The following is a 25,825-nucleotide window of genomic DNA, read 5'->3' as shown; positions in this document are numbered from 1 at the left end:
CCTTGCTCATAATTTTTGAGGGTCATCATGCTACCCTTACGCTTCATTTTTCCAGGGTGTGTATGATGCCCTTCTTCAGAATTTTTACAGGATGTGTATGAGGCCTACCGCTACGATTCTTTTATATATATAGATATATATCTATATATACATACATTATATATGTATAACCCCCAAGGTTAAATGTTTTTCAGTCCTTCCATTTAATGAATAGGCTTTACTAGTTAAGGAGTCACACTCATTTAAAATGGGAAACAAATGTTTCCTAAGGCTCTCCTCTACGTGTCTTCCAGGGTGTATTGCAGTCCCTCCTAGTTTTTGGCAGCCCTTGCACTTAATGCATAGGCTTTATGAGTCTAGTAAATCCACTACCTAGCAATTTTAACAGAAATCGTGTGAGGCACTATTTTATGTCTAATATAGGGTGTATCAAAGTCCTTCTTCCTTCTAATTTTTGGCAGTTCTTGCATTGTCTGCATAAGCTTTGTGAGTTTCAGAGTCCCTCCTTCATAAATTAAACAGATGTGTCTGACCATGTCATACACACCACATGCCCAGATCAGGTTTTGTATGTTTTATTGTCAGTCCGTAAAAAGTGAAGTAATACTCTAAAAACATTGTTCCCAGCAGTGACCTTGGAGTCAGAGATGCATTCAGTCATTTTTCCCATGCTGTTTCAAGCCATTTCAGGGATTTTCCTACCTCCACAGCTGGAAAAATGATCGAGTTTCCTATTGACTTCCGTTATACTCGTTACTTGAGTCAAGCTCATCCGATCATCCAACCTGCTTGATTCGAGTACCGTGCACTCAAGCATTTTAGTGCTCGCTCTTCACTAGTTTTCAAAAGAGAATAAAAGAATAGGATTTTGAAATTCAACATGCTCAACTCTTCTCTGACATTATTTGTCAACAATAATTGGTCCATTATTGATGGGATGACTTCGGACGATGCTTCGGACCGATTTGTGTGTGCTTTTGTGCCTTTAGCGAAAAGAAATATCTTTCAGTTGTCAATTGTTTATATCTATGGTCAGTGTAGTGTTTGGTACAGTAAGGAAAAAGGAGTTGAAAGTGAAATGTTAAAGTATCAAAAGAAAAAGAAATAAATACAGAGCCAGCATTTCATGTTTTCCTTTTCTATTTTTCTTTAACAAAAAGAACAATAAAAACAATAATTAAAGTCGATGCAGTGTATATTTTACTGTTTGTATTTTCCCAGATTAATAGCACAGGATTCCATACATTTAAGGTAGTTGACAGCCTGGAAAACAGTATGGCTTTGCTGCTTTCATCTGACTGGATCCAATTTTTGGCACTAAATAGATGGCTATAACATGGATGGCATGTTCATAAGTCAATAGAAATGAAGCCTAAGGCTGGAGCAGCATAAAGCATGCTTATACAAATCCCACATGCAAATTCACAGAAGAGAAGAGCAGGGTCTGTAGTGCCACCTATTGAAAGTAGCAATCCTAAAAGTCAATATTGACTATTTAAAAGGTCTTGTCACTAATAAGAAGCCCTACAAAATCTACATATGCAGATTTGTTTCGGGATTTTGACACTGGATGAGGGCTTTTGACAGGGGGGCATAGCATGGCCTGTAAATCTCTCTACTTAGACTTGAAGATCTCCACAAGGCAAAACGTTACCCTTTAGATCCACAAATTACATCACGTAAAATAAAAAAGAATTTTTTGTATTGTATTTTTCATAATTTAGCTGCCAAAGTATTAAGCGCTGTTTGTCAAGATCTTGCCGCTCGAAATGCGTCGAAAGATGCCTGCATTCTCTTTTTTGTGAACACACAATTTCAATCTTTGCTTCATGTACCTTGGAAAATAAAATACACTTCTTTGGACTTTATCTGTGAACTGGATTTTTCTGCTTTCTCTATAACAATAATTAAATACAGAATATACAATATGTCCATATCATTCATATGTGTTTAACTACATTAAGTAAACCCAAAGTGTTCTTTAGGTTTTTGCAGAAAAACATTACTGACTCCTTTTTGAGCTTGCCACTAGCTTGCTCGACAGACATTCTTTATCCCTGAGATCATAGACCATATTTAGTTCACTACATTAGATGACCCTAGAGCAATTTTTAATTTTTGTTGAAAAGCATTTATCCTCTCTCTCTGAACTGGCCACTCTAGAATGCATCGAGACTTGAACATTCCTCTTCTCAGAAGTATGCTGTGATTTAGTTTATAATCAGGAATGTCTTCTAGAAATAGGAGAATGATGGAGTCCCGGCTCTGATCAATAGCTTGCTGCACAGCCTGTTGTATCTTGTACCTTAAAAACACAAAACAATAGTTTGTAATTTAAAATAAAGTCACTTTTTATCCTTGTACTTCGAAAAATCAGTAAACTATGGAAACTTCTTTTCTTGGAGTTCTAAAGTGAGACTTTCACCAAACAATTTTAGTTAATTTAAAAGAATATAACATTTTGGAATTGGGATCAGTACATGCATTATGGTTTTTTTTTACATTTACTACTGAGGATAACACAGTACTTTATTGCAAAATATTTGCTAAAAAACAAAAACAAAAAAAACAAAGCCACACTAAGAAGAATTACCTAGACCTTCAAAACTAAATGCACTACCAGGGTGCAGCAAACCCCAAAAAGATGGCGGCTACACAGGTGCAAAATACTGTTGAGACAATCACTAACAACCTACCATTTCATGGTGGGGGTGACTGCTTAGTATTGAATTGCACACAAAAAGGCTTGCATAGGGCGCTGTTCACACAAGGGTAGTGCACAGTATCCGACTTACAGCCTATTAGTTACAACCATACTATTAGATTAGGCGGGCTGCCCGGTACTATCCAAGTGCACCCCATGGGAACAGACATCTTAGTTTACAATGGCCGCACTGATGGGCCTGGCTGCACCCTGGAATAAAAAAGTGCAAAAATACATATATATAATATATGAGGTATTAGTTGATATTTTGGCCAAAATACGTAAGCTCATAACCAGCAACAAGGGTCCTCATGCTTACGAGCCCTACTCTAAACAAAAAACAAAGCCACACTAAGAAGAATTAAAATTCCCCAAAAAATTCAAGAAAAAACACAGCAAAAAACACAGCAAAAAAGGGCAGCAGTGTTTACCTGCACAGATCATCAGAACTAAATGCACTACCGGGTGCAGCAAATCCACAAAGAGATGGCGGCTACACAGGTGCAAAATACTGATGAGACAATCAATCACAAACTATCATTTCATAGAGGGCTGATAATGGACTTTATCTGATCACTTCAAGAACATTCTGGACATTGCCCCTCAGGAGGCGGCCAGTTGGCTTTTTAGTTGTGTTTAACTATATAACTTTGCTGTTTATCTGATAGTGCTGTGCTCACTTGTTACATGTAAGTGCATATTACTGTGAAGGAAAAGAGAGGAGAGTGCTCCTTGTGCAGCTCAATGAGGTAAAACAATATTGTGGTGGTGAGTGAATTCACTCACCTGAACTCATTGTGCAGCGTCAGGCACAGCACTAATGGTTGCAGAGAAAAGCTCTGTGATGGCTGCAGCTACCCCCTCTGGATCTCAGAGGATGAGGATCCGGACAAAATGATAGAAAATAAAAATAAAAGGGAGGTTTTCTTTGGAATGATTGCGCTGCCAAAAACGGAGAGGAATAAACTTGTATAAAACTTCTTTATTCGAGCTACGCGTTACAGTGCTGATCCAGCTCCTTCCTCAGGCTCATACAACACAGATAGTGACGGCTAACTGATATACTTTCCACAGGTTTAATTAATTAGTATACAACAACGTGTACTATTAATATTAAGAACAGAAAGATAAAAATAATTAACAATACCAATGTTAAACACGTGCTTAATACACCACAATCCTATCAATTTATTTTTTTAAATCACAATCGGAGAGGAAAAAATACTAATAAAAATATTACAATAATTAAAAAAGATCCCCCTGAGGGAATCCTCAATCAAGCACCTCTCACTGAATAGTATTTTCTATACATTTGTTGAAGCCCTCAGGTGTTAAGGTGGACAATTTAAATATCCCATATGATTCCCTGTTGACAAGCCTTTGGAATCTATTGGCTATATTCTCTGCTATTTGTTCAAAAATAATAAGTCTCAGGCAACTGGGATCCTTTTTGTGTTTCAGTAAGAAATGCCTTGACAAACTATGGTTAGTAATGTGTATATTTTATCGGTGACCATTCATTCTATTGTGAACTGCTTGTGTCGTCCGGCTGACATATTGAAGGTTGCAGTCACACTGTAACAAATAGATCACAAAATTAGAGTTTCAGTTTAAAAATTGGTTAATACAAAAAACTTCCCCTGTGGTTGTGGAAGAAAAATCAATGCGGCCTTATACCATTATTTTGCAACAGAGATATTTGCTTTCCCAACAACAATAAGATCCTTTAACCGAGGTTTGTATGATAGAATTAGATGCATGATAAGTCAGAGGGGTATCTAGTTTGATCCTAATTGGTGTAACATGATTTTTCAAATTCATGCCTCTGCAATAATACCCAAGATGGCTGTTTAACCCACTCATGTGCTGGAACTTTTTTCCTATTTTTATTTACTTATTTTATTGATTTGATTGTGGTGTATTAAGCATGTGTTTAACATTGGTATTGTTAATCCTTTTTATCTTTCTATTCTTAATATTAATAGTACGTGTTGTTGTATACTAATTAATTAAACCTGATTTCTGACGTCACTGTGGAAGGTATATCAGTTAGCCCTCACTATCTGTATTGTATGAGCCTGAGGAAGCAGCTGGACCAGCTCCGTAACGCATAGCTCGAATGAAGAAGTTTTATGCAAGTTTATTTCTCTCTGTTTTTTTGGCAGCACTATCAATCCAAAGAAAACTTCTGTTTTATTTTCTAAGTGCATAATACTGTTACTTAATGCAATAAATTACCATCGTTTTAATTTGGAACCGCTGTCATTACGTTGGTTTATTATCCACAACAATGCCATTGATGTCCATGTCAGGTTTATCTTTATGCCTGAAAACAACTTCCAATGGACTTGGGAGCCCTATGCTAAGTGCCCTGTTCCGATCATCCCACATTATCTAACCAAAATCTGCAGCCAGACCATTCTTGTGTGGAGAACATCAATCACACTAGAAGTTCATGGTTACAGCATCTGTACCAAACTGTTGCTGAATAAAGCGCCACTCAGATGACTAGTAGAGGGTGATTAGCATAAGGCTTTAAAGTTGTTTTGGATATTAATCTGAACCTGACAATGACATCAGGGGCAAAAATTAAACAGCAATAGAAGAAAACATCTGAATAGTCGTAAAAGGGTATTTTGTAAGCATAAAGGGGTAGTCTCGAGTTTGGATTTATCACTTTCCCATTACTGCTGAGACCCCCAATAATCCTGAGAACCGAGACTCTGAAAAGTTGCGAGTGAATGCAGTGGTGGTCGATAATGGACACAGCCACTCCATTCATTCTTAATGGGACCGTCGGAGACAGGTGAGCGCTGTGCTAGGATGATTTTCAGCTTTCTCTTAAGACTGAAGGGAGTGGAAGTGTACATGACTGACCATCGCTCCATTCACACGGGGCTTTTCTTGGGATTGGTGGGAATAGATTTCAAACTTGAGAATACTCCTTTAATGCATGTGACAAGTTCCCTTTAAGTCAGCAGAGTCTATAAGTTCAGAAGGGAAGTTATATCATCAGTCCTCCTTAAATAACCTTACTTTTATTCTATATGTTGTGTCAGCTGCCTAAACTCTTCCTCTTATTAACTGAGTACTACAATTGACATGTGGCTGCTGTCCCACATGTCTGGGCTTCTCACAGGTAAAAGAATAACTGTATAACTGAATTATAGCATTCCGTTTTACTGTAGACTGTAAAACAAGATACCTTTGACCTGTATATAGTCCAGTAAGGTACGGACACACACAGAAGAGGGCCCCTGTGCAAGAACAATATATGGGCCCTCGGCAGCCCAATAGCTCGGCAGCCCAATAGTAATGCCCAATTCCATCTGCTTTGAAGGTGGAAGTTTGCCTCTAAACTCTTGAGCCCCTGTGCGACTGTAAGGGTTACACAAATGGTATGTCCACCCATCTCATGACAGTCAGTGTGGGGGAGGAGAGTACAGCTAAGCTGACAGAACAGTAAAAAGAGAGCTGCAGTTGCAGAGGTGTTTAAAATGAGACAAAGCTCAGCTCTGCTGTACTTGCTCTTCCTATGCCCCCCACTGACTGCAGAGAGATGAAAACTGAAAGGAGTTTGTAATCACATTCAGCTCTGCTCTACTTGCAACTCTTTGTAATGACACTGAGCTCTACATGGAGATCAGTGAGGAGAGCAAGCTTTCTGTCATTACATGTCTCACACTGAGAAAGCAGTCGGTTGACCTCACTCGCACAGTGACAGGAATCTACTGATTATACGTCGGAATTGAGAACCGACGCAAGATCAGTAGAGAAGGGATTAGCCCAGCCCCTGAAACAAGAGGTCACTGATGACCCTTCATTTCATGGACGGCCAGGCTGCGGTAGTGACCGCAGCCTCTGCCTGATGACGCTTCGCTTGAGTATCCCAGCATACACTGGTATTCTCAAATGAAGCGTTATTAAAAATTAAGTAGTAAAAAAAAAAGTTTGATAGTGTAGTTAGGGAAGAGTAGGGAATTTATTATTAAAATACTAGAAAATAGATTAGATTACCACATTAAATAGATAGGTATTTAGAATGAAATGAATGTGTTTTGGACCACCCCTTTAGGGATATAAGCATTAAAAGTTTTACAATTTCAAATATTTTGAAGTTTAACAAATTTCATATATTTTCTCAAAAAAAAACAGAAAATACATCAACCTACATCAACCTAAATTTACCACTAACAAAAAGTACGATGTGTTATGAAAAAAACATTTTAGAAATAATTGAATATTTTGAAACATTTCACAGTTATTATCTCACTGACATGTCAGATTTGAAGAATTGGGCTTGGTCATTAAACGCAAAATTAGAAGTAAATAGTAAAAATTTTATATATGTTTTTATATATTTAAAAAAAAAGGTTTTAATTTTATAGTCACCCCTAAGGAACTTTAACCTGTGATTGTTTATTCGCTTATACAATTTACTGCCATAGCATGGTATTCTAGTGTATAATATAATAAGAGCTCTCCTATAAAGCCCAGACTGTGGCTCAGTTTCACAGGAGGAGTAACATACCAGCACCGGCCTGATATCACTGAGATATTTTGACCTATGTAAAAAATGTAATTATTTTTTTATTCATTTTTTAGTCTCCCCCTAGGGGTCTTGAACCTCTGATGTACTGCAATAACCCTGCCCACATCTCTTATTGACAGCTTTCTGTGTACATTGTGCATAACCTGAAAGCTTCCTGGTACTGTGGCTGAACTATCTGACAGCCAAGTAGTCATCTAGTGAGAAACTCTTGCTGATAAAACAATGGTTTTATAACAACTACAGCAGACACAACAGTAAGTGAAATCAAGGTCTCACTGGAATCAGGGTCTATGCCCTACTTTATGCAACATTCAGATTAGGTAGCAAAAACATGGTGACAGATTTCCTTTAATCATCATTGCAAAATGTTACAAATTCTAAGGTCTAACTAAAGCAAATTTCAAACATGTTATTGATTTCTGCAATTTGTACCTATTTATATAAGTAAATGCACATATGTATATTATAAAGCACTTACCTTCTACACCACTTGTCATTTAGGAAATAATGTGTTATTACAAAAATAACCTTTCTGCTTTTTCTGATGCTGTTGACAATCAGTTGTAGTTGAGATAATCCACCTTCAAAATCTCTTTCCTCAAAACAGAATTTAAAATTGCTGCTTTTGTCTTCTTCAAGAGGTAGCAGATATCGATTGACCCAAGACATATCTTTCTTGGCATGAATGATATAAGCATCGTAATCAAAGTTTTGATTACCTGGGTCAATTTCTCTAAATCCGAGTATTTTGCTTTCCAATACATTCCAGTAAAACTTTATTCTCCAGCCTTGGAAGTTTAGCAGCAAAACCAAAATCATAATAGAACTCGTAATGGTAAAGCTGAAGATAAAAAATGCCTTAAAAGGAGCATGGTCTTTGCAAGGTGAATTATCAAATTTCTCAACCAAAATACCATGGTAATTGCTGGGTGTATTACAAATATACTTCAAGTCTCGACCTGGCACACTTGTATTGGTTGTATTAAGCCAATTTGCAAACCAAGCTATGCTTTCACACGTGCAATCAAATGGGTTACTGGCCATACTTAAATTTTTGAGGTTACTGAAAACATTTTTAAAAACATTTTCTTCAACGGAAGTTATTAGATTTTTATGTAGGTCAAGTTCAATTATTGATTCTTGGTCCTCAAAGATAGATGGTGGCAATATATAAATATTGTTTTCCCCCAAGTTTAAGATGTTTAAGTTTGAAAGCCCTTTAAAAGCTTTAGCAGGTATTTCATCAAAGCCATTGGAAAGTAGGTCAAGTATTTGCAGTTTCTGGAGTCCTTTTAAAAACAATACTGGACCACCCGGATTAGCCTTTTTCCATAATCGATCAAGGTTATTGTGTTGTAAACTCAGAATTCTTAAATTATAAAGACCACTAAAAAAATCTTCTTCCATGTTAGCGATATTGTTGTTGCCGAGATCTAGATGGGTTAGGTTGAATAAACATTTAAAAGGAGAATTGCTTGGGCTTTTAAAAGTTAATCCTGTCTTCCTGAGGTTGAGCTTTTCAAGGGTTGGAATACTACAAAATGATCTGCTTGTTACAGCCAACTGTTTGTTGTATGACAGATATATCTGTTTAATACTGCGAAGACCTTCAAATTCCTTGCCGGTAAAGAATTGGTCAATCTGGTTAATACCTAAATCAAGCACTTCAAGGTATTGTAGACCATGAAACGCTCCAGATTTAATTCCAGTTAAGTCGGTTTTTGACATATTCAGTGATATTAGGGATGAATTTGAAAGAGATAAAAATGTTGTATTTGTAAAAGTTTGAAACGTGCATCCACTGAAACTTAGATTCGTTAAGCTTATCAGACCAGTAAAAGCATGTTCGGAAAAGTACATTTTTTTATTTTGTTCCATATTCAGGTATTGCAGGTTTTGAAGCCATTTAAATGAAAAGTCATCGATTCTGGCATCCTTGGAACTACCAAAAAACTTTTTTAAATTCAAGTTTGTTAGATTTGATAAACCATTAAAAGCTCTGGAACTTAGATGACTAATTTTATTTTCTTCCAAGTTCAAAACTTCTAAAGAACGCAAATAAATAAACGAATTATTATCAATCTGTGACAAGCCGTTTTTGGAAATATCCAGACTCATTAAATCGGTGGAGTTTAAGCCTTTAAATGTCGTATTGTGTATTCTTGTAAATGTAGAATTAGGTAGGTTAAGGACCTTAATGTGTGTGCCGGCCAATTGAGAGCAAAGATCCTCTGTTAATTTGAAACCAAGTGACATGTTGGCCATTGTAAGTGTATGAAGATTTGTCAGTTGTTGGAAACAGTTTAGGTGAATCTATAAAAAAGAAAGTATTGTTTAGAGTAAAGTATATGCGCAAATCAGGTTTCATTTTAGTTAAAGTATACCTGTGACTTCTGTCGAATATGCAGAGTAAGCTAGCACAATAACAATATTGATGCCCATTATATGACTACTACCCTGCATTTTCACCAACTTTACACTCTGCATACGCCATCTTTTATTTTCACTTGTCTTAGAGCTATTAGGTGAAGACTAGCTGCTATGATGTTTCCCATTAACAGAAGCATGAGCAAGTCCTGTTTCTTGCTCCCATATTTCCATTGATCACAAGCTCATAAACATATAGTACAGTAGTATGGAGCAGTGTAGCTGTGAATCCAGCACTGGACAAAACACTTACTAATAAGGTGCAAAACAGGCTCTGGTTTTCTCTGCCTCTTTCTTTCACTTTGCTCCTCTCTCTTCCTCCTCCTGTTTCCACAGATTTCAGTAGATAGGACCCTGTACATGAAACCTCAATGACATGCATTTTAGCAGTTTTCAGAGTAAATGTTGAATTCAGGAGGAGGGAGGAAATAAATTGTCTCATAAATGGAGAAAGAAGCATTTTACAAAATGTAGTCTGTTTGCTTGCACTATGGGTTCATACAGTTTGTTGAAATGTCAGTGACCATTTAAGCACAATCTTCTTGTTCCTATCTCATTTACAGTTCTGCAGACACATGAACAGATAAAATAGCCCTTTAAAGCAATAAATGTTTAAAATAATCTCAGCTTTTTAAATTACTCTGGATAAAATTTAGAAAAAGAGATATGAAAGACAATGCTTAGTTGCAGTATAACTCATCATAACAACATGCACGCCAAGTACATCTGTAATCTTGCACATTTTAGATGAAGATAAATTAGGTGTTTTGCACCCAGTGTCGGACTGGGGTGCCAAGGGCCCACCAATAATAGACTCAAGGGCCCCACTTTTCAATCATATGCAAATATGACATTATCCTGAATCACAGATTTATATACCAATGAACTGGGGAGATTGTTACATGAATAAGATGCTGCCTTTGTCTGTACATAGTGATTCAAGAATATTGTGCCAAGCACTGCTCATTAGTCTTGAGCGAGCATGCTCGTTTAACCCATTGTTTGTTAGACAATCCCTGCATGTGTCACAGCTGTCTAACAACCGCGACACATGCTGCTGTGGCGGCTCAAACAGAAATACCGAGCACGCCGAAAATACTCGGGTTAAACAAGCACGCTCACTCAACGCTACTGCTCATATAAGAGGGTGTTGGCACAATTTTGCACAGGATAGATGAAGGAGTTCCGGCACTCACGTGTTGAATAATTCCTGTCTCTTCCAAATGCACATGCACAAATCCAATTAGACATTTCAGTTCACCCCAGTCTTTTTTCAATATTTTTTTTTCACCTCTACTTGGAACACGGAGTGCCAACCTAATATCTTTATACTGCACAATCTTGCACAGGGGCCCACCGGAGGATTCTCCTGCTCTCCTGTGGGCCAGTCCAAGCCTGTTCACATGCCATGCAATGTGGTGCTTTTACAGGCGTAATCTGGGCAGCATCAGACTGAAAAAAGATACCATGTGCACATACCCTAAGATTGCCTAGTGTCTAAAAAAATCACACATCATCGGAAGTCAGCACATACATGCACCAGTGGAAGATAAGACTTCAAGTTCTAAGTGAAACAAAAGCAGGAAGAAAAGCTCATTTGCAGAAGTTAGTCTAAAGAGAAGTTATTAATGTTATTCCTCAATTTGTACTTTCACTGTTTACACCTGTACAAGGCATAAAGTCAAAAACAAATCAGTATTTTTTAATTGGAATTGCACTGTTTTCTAGTTGATGAGAGTCAGATGTTTTTTTCCACTATAAGGCGTCGTTTACACAACATACATTTTCGATCCAAGCGCTGTCCTTGGAAAAAAACTGACCTTGAGCGGACAGCACTCAGTGCAATGTTTTTTTAATTGGGCTTTTCAAATCACTCAGATCTGTTTTTTCACGTGGACCGAATGTCTGCGTAAAAAAATAAATTGCAGCATGTACTAGTCTTTTCTGTATTTTGGATGGTACTCGCCTATTTAAGTTTATGGGTTCGCAAAATAAATCGGATTCCATACAGATCAACCGTATAGTATCCTATTTTAATGCATACATTGCAGTACTTAACATTGGAGACTGTATTTGGTCTTGTACATTTTATTAACTGCTGATGTATAAATACGGAGGCAATATGGATGTAAAAAAACAGACATCCGGCATACGGATTGCTTACAGATGGCATATGGATGACAATGCAGATGAAAATCGGGAGAACTTAGCCTAATAGTTCTTTCTTTGTGTAATCATGTAATGTTGATCTTTGTTCTTATAAGGCTAAGTTCACACAACCATATAATAAAAAAAAACATTTTGACCAGAAAAAAATTGGCAGATTTTTATCTGTGTTGTCATCCATATGCCATCTATATGGTATCTGTAAGGCATTCATTCTTATACATCAGTAGTGAATAAAATTAACAAAACCCCAAAAAAAAGTTTCCTATGTTAAGGAAAACATCAGATGCTAAATGGCTGATCCATATGAGATCTGATTTTTTAGGAGAGTCTCATAAGAAATACGGAAGAGACCGGTGCATACTATGATTTTTTTCACCTGGACATTTGGTCCATGTGAAAAAGCTGTCATCTGAACCCATTTGAACCCATTGGTCATATGAATGTACCCTAATAGTGTAAGGATTTTCTATGTTCCTAACAAAAACACTAAACCCCTTGCAAACGTCATTTCTCTTTTTCACTTTTGTTTTTTCCTCCTCACCTTCCAAGAACCCTAACTTATTTATTCTCCAGTTGACATAGCTTTTTTTTGTGGGACAACTTGTAGCTTTTACACCACTCATTCTACCATATAATGTACCAGAAAATGGGAAAAGAATTCCGATTGGAGTGGAATTGAAAAATAAAGGCAATTCTGCCATTTGTTTTTGTGACATTCACTTTGTGGTAAACATTATATGGTAACTTTTTGTTCTAAAAAACTTGCAAAAACATATTGGTTTCAGTTGCCATATTCTAAAAGTCATGATTCTTTCATTTTTAAATGTACTGTTATATGAGGTCTTGTTTTTCTATTTTTTTTCTATTTTTCCATTGGCATTATGGGAGAACGGAGATGATTTAAAGTTGTATATATATTTTATCAATATTTTTTTAAAGATTTTTGTCTGATGTGTTTCGTTAAGTTGGGACAAACATCAGCTAAGCAGACCCAAGCACTATCAAGAATAATGTATTTATATGTATAATTTTCACATGTAAAGGGTGAACACAACAGATGATGGAGAGAAGATAGGGCAAACAGACACACAGTCCTCCAGTACGCAACAGAAAAGGGCTCCTATTCAATTTTTACTATGTGGCCCCCTTATCTTTTAGTTTGCCACCTTACCTCTTTTACAGGGTTCGATGAAAAATCGAGCTTCTGCAGAGAGTTGTTTCCAAGAAACATGAAATCCTCATTCTTCAGTTCTTTAATCATATTATTTGAATACAGAAGCTCGGAGAGCTTTGATAGCTGCCATTTGTTTCCTAAAGCTGTTGATGTCATTTTGTTGTGCGACACATCTAGAAGGCGCAAGTTCTGTCAAGAATAATACCAAGAGTTTAATCACACTGATAAAAAGAAAAATAGGAAAAAAAGTTACAGTAAAACTTTGGCTAAAATCCTTGAAGTGGTTATCGCAACTTAGCATGCGGATATGAGATAACTCTGATTACTGGGGGTTCCAACTGATTTTAAGAGTAGAGCTTTGAAGTACCTTGATGGATTGCAGCGATCGGTGCATTACACACCACAGTTTACTTCATTGTCTACCGGACTCCTGGATATAGCTGCACACTCTACTTTCCAAAAGTCCCAAAGACAATTAATAGCACTCATGCCATTGGGGCATTTCAGATCTCCTTTCTCTGGAATGGTGGGTGTCCCAGTGGTGAGAACCCCAGTGATCACCAAGTTATCACCTATCCTGTGGAAAATTGATAACATTCTAAGTTACGAGAACTCCTTCAAAATGAATGAACGGTACCTGAAGATTTTCAAATGGGTTCCCCAAAATTTCTTTTATTCCATTAGAATTTAGTCTCAGCTCTGCAAGACCTGTGCAGGAAATGAAGGCTTTGTCGGAAATCTTGCTAAATTGGTTGTGCTGTAAGTTTAGTATTTTAAGCAATGGCAATTGTTGACATAAGGTTGGTTCCAGAATATGTAGAGTATTATAACCAACATCTAGACGCTGAAGTTGATCATATCTGGAGAGATTGGCTGCAGGCAGTGACTTCAGTCGATTGTGAGAAAGGTCTAAGATTTTAATAGTTAATGGAAGGTCAGATGGTATAGTATATAATTCCAAGTGACTACAGTCAGCTTCCTCTGTTGTGACCTTACAATGATTTTCACACATGACGGGTACTATGAATACAATATACATAGTACATAGCGCATATATGGTGAAGGATATATATGCTTGTTCCATTGTGTTTCTGTAAGAAAAAAGATAAAAACATATTAGATTTATCTAAACATTAAACACAACAGTGGCATAGTGTAAGTTACCAGCATCTGGGGGAAGGCAAATACATTATGCCCCCTAACTCGTGAATCATTAGCACTTCTTGAGTACCTTTTAGACTATGTTCCCACATGTTGTGTTTTTTTTCAGTCAGAAATCTGCAGCAAAACTGATCTCTGGCAGGAAATCTGCTGCGTCCAAAACGCAGGTTTTGCTGTGTTTTTTCACTGCCCTTCTGTCTCTATTTATGCATGAACATAAAGTTATGTGAAAAAAAAGAAACCCATTCTATTTTGCCATCAAAATTTATCCATTTATCCTGTGCTCTATGCTGAGCACTTACATCGGGGTTTCCATCTAAATCTCTGAAATATGTGATTCAGATGAAACCTCCGACGGATCCATTCACTATAATGAGTTAGCAGAGTTACTCTACACTCCCTTTGGCCTTTGTTCAGTGGTGTCCAGCTTTTCAAAGATGCAGAAAACTGTTTCTGACCTCGCTGTGCACTCCTAAAAACACACATAAAAAGATGGACACCATTGGATCATAGGCCAAACAGAGTGCACAGTGTCCCCATCTTCTTCATTATAGAGAATATTCAGGCGGGGGTTCTGTCTGAATCACAAATATCAGAGATTTACACGGAAACATTGTTGTAAGTGCTCAGCATAGAGCGCAGGATAAATGTGAGCAGAGCCTTACTGCGATCTTTGGGAGGCAGAATAAACAAAAACCAACAATTCAGGAATTGTTTCTTTTATGCCGTTCACCGCATGGTAAAATTTATAATATAGTTTTATTCTTCAGGTCAGTAAGATTACAGTGATACCACATTTATATAAATTTTTATGTTTTGCCGCTTTTATACAATAAAAATAATTATATAGAAAATATAATTGTTTTTGCATCGCTATATTCTGACAGCTATGACTTTTTTCTTTTTCCGCTGATGGAACTGTATGGAGGCTTGTTTTTTGGGGGATAAGATGACGTTTTCAGCAGTATCATTTTTATTTACATTTATCTTTTTGATAGCGTTTCATTCAACATTTGTTTCGGCGGTTTGATAAAAAAGCATAGTTTTCTGCTGCTTTTTTTTTTTAGGCTGTGTGCCCATGATGCGTTTTTTAAGCATTTCCGCAGCGGCAAAAATGCTGCAGAAACACTTAAAAAACGCATGGTAGAAGGCCTGCCATGTTCCCCAATGATAATCCGCATGCGCTGTGCACATGCTGCGGAAATTTCTGCTGCGGATTATCATTGCGGAAAAAAACGCAGCACTACCAATTATTTTGCGTAAGTGCTGCGTTTTCGCCGCCATTGACTTGCATTGAAACGCATGGATTACGCATCACTGCATATGTAGATGCACATTCCAAGCGTTTCAATGTGCGGATGGTACCCAGGTGTGGAGGACAAGAGACTCTCCTCTGGACCCGGGTACAATAGAACCTGTGAAAAAAAGAATAAAATAAAAAATAAACGTTATATTTACCTTCTGACGGCCCCCGGTGCGCTCGTCCTCCCATGACGGCAGCTCGCAATGGACTGAAGGACCTGCGCTGACGTCATAGTCATGTGACAGTGTCTCGCCAAGGGGGATATAGGGGACTCGGTACCCGGGCCTTTTACCTTGTTTAGAATGTCACGGCAGTCGGCTCCCGGGCCCATACTCTGGGGTCTCTCTTGAAAAAGGGGTTTTTGGTCGGTAACAGTTTTTGTCTCGTGACGCCACCTGTGGTTTCTGGTAACGGGTACCAGCGCTGCTGCAGACCTCCGGGGCAGGTGTTAGGGCAGCTGGGTTGGTGCGGCTCTCCACAGGCAGAGCACAGCCCCAGGGCAGTGTAGGTGCAGATGGTGATACTGGGCATTGTAGTGCAGAAGAGATGGCGCAGCAGGAGTAACTGAAAGAGACAGGAGATTCACTTCAGTACCTTTACTGGTGCAGATGTCAGGTATGGTCCAGGGTACTCGGTAGGAAGGGTGCACTTCAGGACTCTCCCCAGTGGGTGGGTATAAGGCCTCCTGGTCCATTTCTCCCTCTCTCTAAGCTCCTGGCCAGCCTGCAACTGGGTCTAGCTTCTGTGTTGTGTTGTTCTCTCACCTGTCACTTGGTAGTAGGACCTTTCTCTGGCAACCACTATCCCTGGACGCTGGGGCCTTCGTGGTTCCTAGTCCTGTAAAGGGTTTAGCTTCAGGTCGACCAGGGATCTGTAATCCTCCTGGTATGCTGGTACTCCCTACTGGGTGTAGAGGACCCTGTAGGCGCAGACCCGGTGTCCGGTTTGTATTCTGGGGTGAGCCTGTGATGCTCCTCTGCCCCCTTAACTCCTTTCTCCTCTCCTCTTCGCCTCCAGCCACACTCGGGGCCCTCAGAACACAGCAGCTCACGTGCTGCTTCTTCACTGGTCTAAGTGCCAGTACACTCTCTGACTGAACTCTCTGACTGAACAGAACTGCCTGACTCCACCCTCCATATATATATCCCTAACAGGGCTCCCTCTGGTGGTCTGAGGTGGAAGGGTTGAGGTGTCTGTTTGTAGTGAGGGCCTCTTGTGGAGAAGTCCGTCCATGCACCCTTTTGGGTCCTGTGGTACCTGTAGTAGCAGGGTGCCACATAGTCATGTGAGAGCAGGTCCTTCAGTGCAGTGTACCGCGGTCTGCCGGCAAGGGAGAACGGAGCGAAGCAAGACCGTGGGAGCCATCGGAAGGTAAGTATAAATTTATTTTTTATTTTTAACCATTCTTTAAGGTCACAGTATATAAATCGATGCCGGTTGCATGGATTTATATAGTGTGACCAAGTTGACAAGCATTTTCCAAGTGATGCTAAAATCGCTTGGAAAGCGCTTGTCAACCCGCATGCGGAAATGCATGTGAAGAACGCTTCACATACGGATGTCCCTGGCAGGAAAAATGCATGTACAATCCGCATGTACAATCCGCATGCGTTTTTTTCTGCCAAGGAGATGCAGAAACGCTCAGGAAAAATCTGGAGCATTTCTGCATCGTGGGCACATAGCCTTAAAGATATTCATTGAAGGGGTTAACTACTATGACAGCTTTATAGATCAGGTTGTTCCGGATGTAGCGACACCAGATATCTGTACTTTTTTTGTTTATTTTTATATAAATATACCGTACATATTTATTGGTATAATATTTTCTTTCTTAATTTTGTGATTTTTAAGAATATTTTTACAATTTTTTTTTTACTTCTTTACTTAGTCCCTTCATGGGACTTTAACTTTTATTACTCTGATCGCTGGTACTATATAATGCATTGCAATGCGCCAGCTATTCAGGTGCAGCACAGATTTAACGTGCACAAGTTGAGCATTTGGTGAGTTTTTCACCTCAGTGTTTGTAAGGCAAAACCAGGAGTCTGTGAAAAATGCAGAAGTGGTGACGTGTTTCTATTAGGCCACGGCCCCACTATCAATATTTGGTCAGTATTTTTTCTCAGGAGTGGGAGCCAAAACCAGGAGTGGGTGATAAATGCAGAATTGGTGCCTTGTTTCTATTATACCTTTTCTCTGATTGTTCCTCACCTGGTTTTGGCTCCCACTCCTGAGAAAAAATACAGACCGAACACTGACCAAATGCTGATAGTGGGGCCGTGGTCTTATACTTTTCCTCTGATTGTTCCACTCCTGGTTTTGGCTTACAAATACTGATATAAAATACTGACCACATACTGAACGTGTGAACATGGCCTTGGGCTATGTGCCCACGATGCAGAAATGCTCTGGATATTTTCCTGAGCGTTTCTGCATCTCCCTGGCAGAAAAAAGGCATGCGGATTTTACATGCGGATTGTACATGCGGATTGTACATGCGGATTGTACATGCGAATTGTACATGCGGATTGTACATGCGGATTGTACATGCGGATTGTACATGCGTTTTCCTGCCAGGGACAAGTGGATGTGAAGCGTTCTTCACATGCATTTCCGCATGCGGGTTGTCAAGCGCTTTCCAAGCAATTTTAGCATCACTTGGAAAGTGCTTGACAACTTGGTCACACTATTTTAATCCATGCAACCGGCATGGATTTATATAGTGTGACCGTAAAAGAATGGTAAAAAATAAAAAATAAATCTATACCTACCTTCTGATGGCCCCCGGTGTCTTTATCCAATGCGTCCTGGCTTGCCGGCAGCTCGCAGTAGACTAAAGGATCTGCCGATGTCAGCGGTCACGTGACCCGTCACATGACTAAATGACGTCATGGCAGGTCCTTTTCAGACCATCGCGAGCTGCCGGCAAGCCAGGGCGCATCGGATAAAGACACCGGGGGCCATCAGAAGGTAAGTATAATGTATATTTTTTATTTTATTCTTTTTTTTACAGGTTCTATGGTACCCGGGTCCGGAGGAGAGTCTCCTTTTTTCCACACCTGGGTACCATCCGCACATTGAAACGCATGGATTCCGCATGTACAGATGCAGTGATGAGGATTCCATGAGTTCCAATGCAAGTCAATGGCGGCGAAAACGCTGCGCTTCCGCAAAATAAATGGTAGTGCTGTGGATTTTTCCGCAATGATAATCCGCAGCGGAAATTTCCGCAGCATGTGCACAGCACATGCAGATTATCATTGGGGAACATGGCAGACCTTCTACCAAGTGTTTTTTAAGCGTTTCTGCAGCGGAATTGCTGCTGCAGAAACGCTTAAAAAACGCATAGTGGGCACACAGCCTTAAACGGTTTTTCCACAGGCACAGATTCTGCTACACAGAACACTCTTGACCTGACACTTGTAGTGATGTGACCTTCAGCTTCTTGCTTCTTGCTACAGTACTACAAAGCACAAAGTACAACAATTTCCTGTCTATATTCTGAAGGGCTCAGCTAGCAGCTCCCCAGTGTGCTCTGCACAGTGAAGTCATGGCAGGCCTAGCCTATAATTCTCAGTAAATTTCACAGGGAGGTAGAGCATCAAGAGCATATTGCAGGCTCCACATAAAACAAGCAATCAGATCAGCTTGGACTTTCTCCAGAGGTGGAGGTTCTGGGCTTCCCATAGTGCTATATTATATTAGAATAAATACATTATATAACTCATTGCTCTCCTGCAGTACACTGAGCCTACCGGTCTCAGCACATTTAACATTACTGAATGCAGGAGAATATCAGGATAGCACATACTAGGCAAAGAGGGGGTATGTTATGAAGGAAAAACAATGTGTGCAGTAATTAATCCATCTTGAGACTATATAGAAGTCTCTAGTAGCTGCTTTTTAGATGGAGTGGTTGGTCACTGAGGATGTGAGCTGTGGGACAGGTACAGCTCTGCCTCTTGGGAAACGTAGTCTAAAGGAGAGAGAACTTTCAGGTATTTCAAGATGTAAATAATAACAAACCACAAGGATGGCTGCAGTAAGGTGAAGGGGAGCTAAATATATTAGAAAGTTCACCATATTCGAAAAACCATAACTTTTTTTATTTTTATGAAGACAAAGTTGCTTGAAAGCTTATTTTTAGCAGGACATGTTTTATTTTGACTGGTGCTATTTTGGGGTAAATATGACTTTTTGATTACTTTTTAGATCATTTTTTTGTGGGGCTGGATGAGCAAAGATAAGCCATTTTGTTATTGTTTTTTATATTTCTTTATGTACAGTATGGCATTCATCATACGAGATAAATGATCATATAGTTTTACAATATGGGTTGATAATTTTACAGTGATGCTGAATTTAATTTTTTTTTACCTTTGACTGCTTTTACATAAGAAAATAACTTAACAAAAATATTTTTGCATTCTGAGAGCCACAACTTTTTTGTTTACAGAGTCCTATGAGAGTTTATTTTTTATAACAATCTGTAGATTTTATTGGTACCATTTTGAGATATGTCCAAATTTTGTGGTCCCGTTGTATTTAACTTTTTTGTGAGGCAGGATAAACACTGATCACTCACTCACTTATGTCACATGCACCTCAAAACATCTCTAGAATTTGACCTTTCCTTACCTTTGATTCTGTAAAAACTCTTCTGTTGCTCCGGTTCATTCTCGTCTGGACTACTGCAACTCTACTAAACGGTCTACCTCTTACTAAACCCTCTCCTCTCCAATTTATCATAAATGCACTGATATACTATATAATGGAAAAGCAGCGGCAATATATTGTGTTAGAGGTCAAAATACATGAACACATAGGAAATATTGAATCTAGACTGATTTGTCACTTAATGAAATATACTTACAAAATGAAGGTTTTTTGCGCATAATTTGGCCAATTCATGTGTGCCCATCAACCACGACAAGGTAACCTCCGTATGATGGATAACTACGCTACCACAGGATATGCCACTCTTGGGCTGTAAGCCTGTATGGACAATATGTCTCTGCTTGGGCTATAAACCTACAATGTATGGGCTGGTAGAGCTAGTTAAAACCACCTGTGAATGAGTGTTTATAGCCCAAGCAGAGACATATTGTCCATACAGGCTTACAGCCCAAGAGTGGCATATCCAGTGGTAGTGTAGTTACCCATCATACGGAGGTTACCTTGTCGTGGTTGATTGGCACACATGAATTGGCCAAATTATGCGCAAAAAACCTTCATTTTGTAAGTATATTTCATTAAGTGACAAATCAGTCTAGATTCAATATTTCCTATGTATTCATGTATTTTGACCTCTAACACAATATATTGCCGCGGCTTTTCCATTATATAGTATTTGCAGTCTTTTGCAGCAGGTATGTGTTCACACCATTAGAATTGCTGGTCAGTTTTTTGCTTTATTTATAAATGCACTGATACCACCATCATGTGCCAGTCTTTGCACTGGTTGCACATCTGCTACAGAATCCAATATAAACTAATCATTCTTACTCACAAAGCTCTCCACAGTTCTGCACCGCCCTACATCTATCTCATGTCTGTCTACCACCCTACCCATCCTTTCCATTACACTAATGACCTAAGACTAACATCCTCTATAATCCAAACCTCTCTCTCTCATCTCTAGGACTTCTCTCCTGCTGCAGCAGTTTTCTGGAATACTTTACCCCAGACAATCTGGTTAATTGTCAGTATCCACAGTTTCAAGCATGCCATAAAAACACATTTCTTTAAACTAGCCTATAACCTAATGTCACTAATCTAATTATCCACTGTTCTCTGTTCCATGCACTCAGTAGCACTTTGTATCTGCACTTATACAGATACTATCTGGTGATTGGTTCATGTAGTGTTATTTGAATGCCCCTATTTATTATACTAATGGTTGGACCATACACGACCAGAACATTGTTTTTACCTTTTGTGTTATCCCTATTTCCTCATAGATTGTAAGCCTTTGAGCTGGGCCCTCACTCCTCTTGGTATGCATTGAACTATGTGTTACTCTATAATGTATCATCTTGTTTGAACATGTACGATCTGAACTGCAAAGTTCTGCAGAATATGCTAGCGCTATAGAAATAACAATTATTATTATTATAAAGCAGCAGTCTTCAATGTCAAGCTACTGCTCAGCCTGGCCGTCCTGGCTAAGGATCGTACTTCCTATGATGTGCAATTCAGGTAGCAGGATTGTCACGATTCCTCCTATCTGAGTGTCTGGACGCAGTGAATGACAGTTCTGCCATCTAATCTAGGAATTGGGCCTGCTGAGCTGTCAGTATGGTGATGGACAGGTCAGCTGTCCAATCCGATGATGGGAAGTGCTGAGCTGTCAGTGTCTGGAGTGACAGTTTAGCCGTACAATCAGGACCAGGGTGTGCCGGGGCTTCATCCATGTGTCTCTTGTCCTGAGTAATTACCTGTCTATTTAGCCGGCTCTCTGCCTTTGACTGCTGCCAATTGTGGCTTTTCTTTGCTCTCGACTTAGGATTTATTTTGACCATCCTTTTGACTAGCCCTTTTGTCGTGATCCACTACCTTCTTGGAATTCTGACCTGACAGTTTCCTGACTATGCCTTCCTCTCACCCCCTGTCTATGACATACTCTCTTGGCTTTTTGACCTCAGCCCACTTGACTACCTAGCCTCACGGCTTATCCATGAGTAGTAACTTGTGTTACATGGATTTTATTAAAGGATCTGTTCGTGTTACTCATATATGCAAGTCCTGGATTCAAATTAGTCTTGCCAAGATAAGCGGTAGCTCAAGCTTACAATAATGCCAAGAATTCTCCTTGGACATCATGCGTGATGTCACAGAAATTATTATGATTATTTTATACATCTCAGATTTAACCTGTTGATGGGATCTAGCATAAAATAATGTCCTATACATTCAGAAAAGAGAATGAAATAGTTCTCCAACAAGATAATAATGCATAGCCCAGCACAAACTGGATATTTTTAGTAAGCAAATCCAATCGACATAAATAACTCGCAATGCATACAAGGAAGCAAATAAGCTTGTCAATATCCTGAGTATCTATATCTTTAGATTAAGCTAGATTAAAAAAAAAAATCTCTGTGTATTTAAAGGGGTATTCCCATCTCCAAGATCCTATCCTAATATGTAGTAGGTGTAGTAATAATAATATTAGGAAATATCTCCAATTAGAAATGTAGTATAGTATTTTTAATTTGCCACTTACCTCATGTTCAGGCAATACAGGACCTTAGGTATCCATAGTTACGACCAATAGCAGCTAGCTAACTAACTGTCACTTTATCAGTGGACGTAACCATGGATACCTAAGGTCCTGCAATGCCTGCACATGAGGAAAGAGACATAGCCAGTCAAAAATGCTATACTACATTTCTAATTGTAAGTATTTGCTAATATTATTATTATTATTACACCTACTACATATTAGGATAGGATCTTGGAGATGGGAATACCCCTTTAAATGTGAAATCCCACCGAATCTTTTATATTATTGGCTCAGTGTAGCAGGGAGTCTTTCCCATTATGACATTAATAATATTAGGTCTGTGGCCTCAAAATTGTGACTCTCCAGTTGCTACAACACCCAGCAATGTCGCAGCCCCAGCCTCAGGCTGTCAGAAAAACAGGTTTAATGTTAGAGATGGACTTTCTTCATGATACTTTAATATGAAACATAACGAAGGCTCTCAGGTATTTGTTCTGCAGGCAGCAAATTAAAGGCCAGTGAAATAGGCACTTAGGTCCTGATACATCAATTATTAATGATAATAATAATCTTTTTATATATATAGCGCCAACATATTCCATTCCAAACCGCTTTACAATTCAGACAATTTACAGACATTATCACCACTATCCCCATTGGGGCTCACAATCTACATTCCCTATCAGTATGTTTGTGGAGTGGAAGGAAACCGGAGAACCCGGAGGAAACCCACACAAACATGGGGAGAACATACAAACTCCTTGCAGATGTTGTCCTTGGTGGGATTTGAACCCAGGACCCCAGTGCTGCAAGGCTAACTACTGAGCAACTGTGCTGCCCTTGATACATAGTATGAATGAGTAATAAGAGTCAAAGTCTTTAGGAGCTGGGCACCTCCTAATGAGTTTGGCGTATCTTTTAGCGCACTCCAGTTAGAAACTAAAGTCCATTTCTGTCGTTACTTATAGCGAAAATTATGATAAATTTTCCAGACGTCCTCGGCCACCCAGATTCCAGTCTAAGCTCCTTCCACTTTTCAAAAACTAAGCAAAGCTGGCTGGGATAAAAACTGGAAAAGTCATTTCAAACCGTTTTACTCCAGAATTCTGTTAAAAACTATTTGCTGAATCAGGGCTTTGATGGACAAGGAATGGGATTTTATGATAACGGCAGTGTGACATCCATTTCACATATACATTCTGGAATAACCCCTAAAACATGACATGAGTGCAGCCTACCGGACTTATAGCCTGTGTAGGAATCATTACATGCACTGAGATGTTAGAAAGGAGAAAGCTCACATACTGCATCCAAACATCCAGCTAAATACACAGGAACAGCAGCACAAAATCATCGCGTGAGTACAGACATACACGGTAATTAGGAACTTACAGATGCTTCTTCTGGGCAAGGAGAGATAAGAGTTAAGTTCTTCTTACTGTGCAGAATAAGCAGCCATGACATGGAAAGCACAGACTGATCGATGTAAGTGAAGGGGCTGGAGCTTGTAAGACCCAGGCGTTAGGGCTGTCCCTCCACCAAGGGAGTGGTTATGTCTCATGCACATAAAACCACCGTCAGCAATGTGGTTCTAATTTTTTCTAACCTACAAACCTGCTTTGTGCGGCGCCGTAATAACACATACACTCTTACTTTAGGAATCCTTTCATGTTGATGCACAATGTCTGACAATAACGTTTATCATTTCTGAGATATTATTCCATATCTTATATATGAACCAGAGACGTATCCATAGCCGTGATTAGTGAGCACATTTCATAGAAACAACAGTAGTGTTGTACTAGATGTATGAAGGATATATGGACTACTTGTATTTAAGAATGACTGCGGGGTCATTGGATCTTATTTGTAGAACTACCATCTTTCATGGGGTTAAATTTTCTTATTTCCATTCACCAAAGTGGAAAATCACATAGTAGCAAATGTCAAGTAAGGATTGATAGAGCTCACAGCAAAAAGAAAAAACAAACTATGTAATAAATATAAAGCAAAACCAAAGAAATGAGCTGGAACACTTGTTGATATACAATAAGTGAAATATGTAGGTGTACATTCACACTGTGGCCATAATCTAACCTAGGATAAAAACAATATGAGCAAATACCTGCAGTAAGTAAATTAGTGAATAGCAATAGTACATGTAAATACCATATAAATAACATAGGGTACTTAGTTGACATTAAAAGCCATCCCACCACAGCAAGATGTACCCAATCAGGATGATCTTATCTTGTGCCAGCAGGCCTCAATAGATGGGGGACAGAGCAGGATCCAGGCCTGTGTTACGCTGGCGTGTCCTATAATAAAATAAAATAAAACTTAAAAGACACGTCAGGGTCCACCAGACTGCAGAGGAGCTGCAGCAGCTGAGTCCCAGAGGAATGTTCATCTAAGCACAGAGAAAGAAATAAACTAGTGTGTTAAGTGCACACACAAGTAGTAACTAAACAAGGTACAATGCTGGGAGTTAACAACACTCCAGAAACGAAACTAATAAACTTCTGCACTGCAAGACACCGCTGTGAAGAGCAGGAAGGATTTGGCAGAATGAAATGCCTGAGCACTAGATGGCGGCGTATAGAGCTGCAGATAGCTGCAGGCCAGGAAAGGCCTGGAACCTAAGTTCCTAAAGGGGAGGAGAATCTCTGCAGCACCCAACACATGGGTGTAATAGCGGCAGTGTGACCACACATACAATGGCGGACCCTGGAATACTGGATCGGTAGCAAGGACGCCTCCGTGGTGTGGACACCAACCGGTGAACCGACACAGTAGGGTGTGCTCCTCACAGCATTCCCCTAGCCATAATTGATGGCTAGGATGACTAGGGAGCTTTCAGCAGGAACCCTTGACAATGACTCTCACACACTGCATTTACTGCCAGAGACCTCACCCCAGGTTAGAAAGAGATAGACTAGGCACCGAGGCGGAGCCCACAGAACCCTTAAATACACTAGAGACAGTCCCAGCCCCCCAAGACAACCAACCACATTGTACCAGACAGCAGGGGGCTGAGCAGAAACGCAGAAACCACACTTAGAATCCCTAGAACGGAACCTAAATGCTGACAATTACTGACCATCAGGAAA

At 39.3% G+C, this 25,825-nt stretch overlaps 1 protein-coding gene across 2 annotated transcripts; it reads right to left on the bottom strand.

The window, feature by feature from the left end:
• Positions 1-1,122: 1,122 nt before the first annotated feature.
• TLR3 (toll like receptor 3) lies at positions 1,123-24,257 on the bottom strand. Of its 2 annotated transcripts, XM_073645353.1 has the most exons (6): positions 24,108-24,251; positions 15,783-16,054; positions 13,664-14,117; positions 13,024-13,215; positions 7,735-9,569; positions 1,123-2,305 (listed from the first exon to the last, which is right to left on the bottom strand). In XM_073645353.1, the coding sequence occupies exons 3-6, from the start codon at positions 14,108-14,110 to the stop codon at positions 2,077-2,079; spliced, it is 2,703 nt and encodes a 900-aa protein (XP_073501454.1). In that variant the 5' UTR covers positions 14,111-14,117; positions 15,783-16,054; positions 24,108-24,251; the 3' UTR covers positions 1,123-2,076. The 2 variants fall into 2 exon arrangements, with proteins under 2 accessions (XP_073501454.1, XP_073501452.1); XM_073645351.1 differs by lacking the exon at positions 15,783-16,054 and having other exon boundaries at positions 24,108-24,257.
• Positions 24,258-25,825: the final 1,568 nt, after the last annotated feature.

This window comes from Phyllobates terribilis, unplaced genomic scaffold (assembly GCF_046119375.1).
Source record: "Phyllobates terribilis strain yellow unplaced genomic scaffold, ASM4611937v1 Scaffold_1__5_contigs__length_1240528914, whole genome shotgun sequence".
Lineage (NCBI taxonomy): Eukaryota > Metazoa > Chordata > Amphibia > Anura > Dendrobatidae > Phyllobates > Phyllobates terribilis.
The sequence above is the reverse complement of the archived record's forward strand: the minus strand, read 5'-3'. Positions and strand labels throughout refer to the sequence as shown.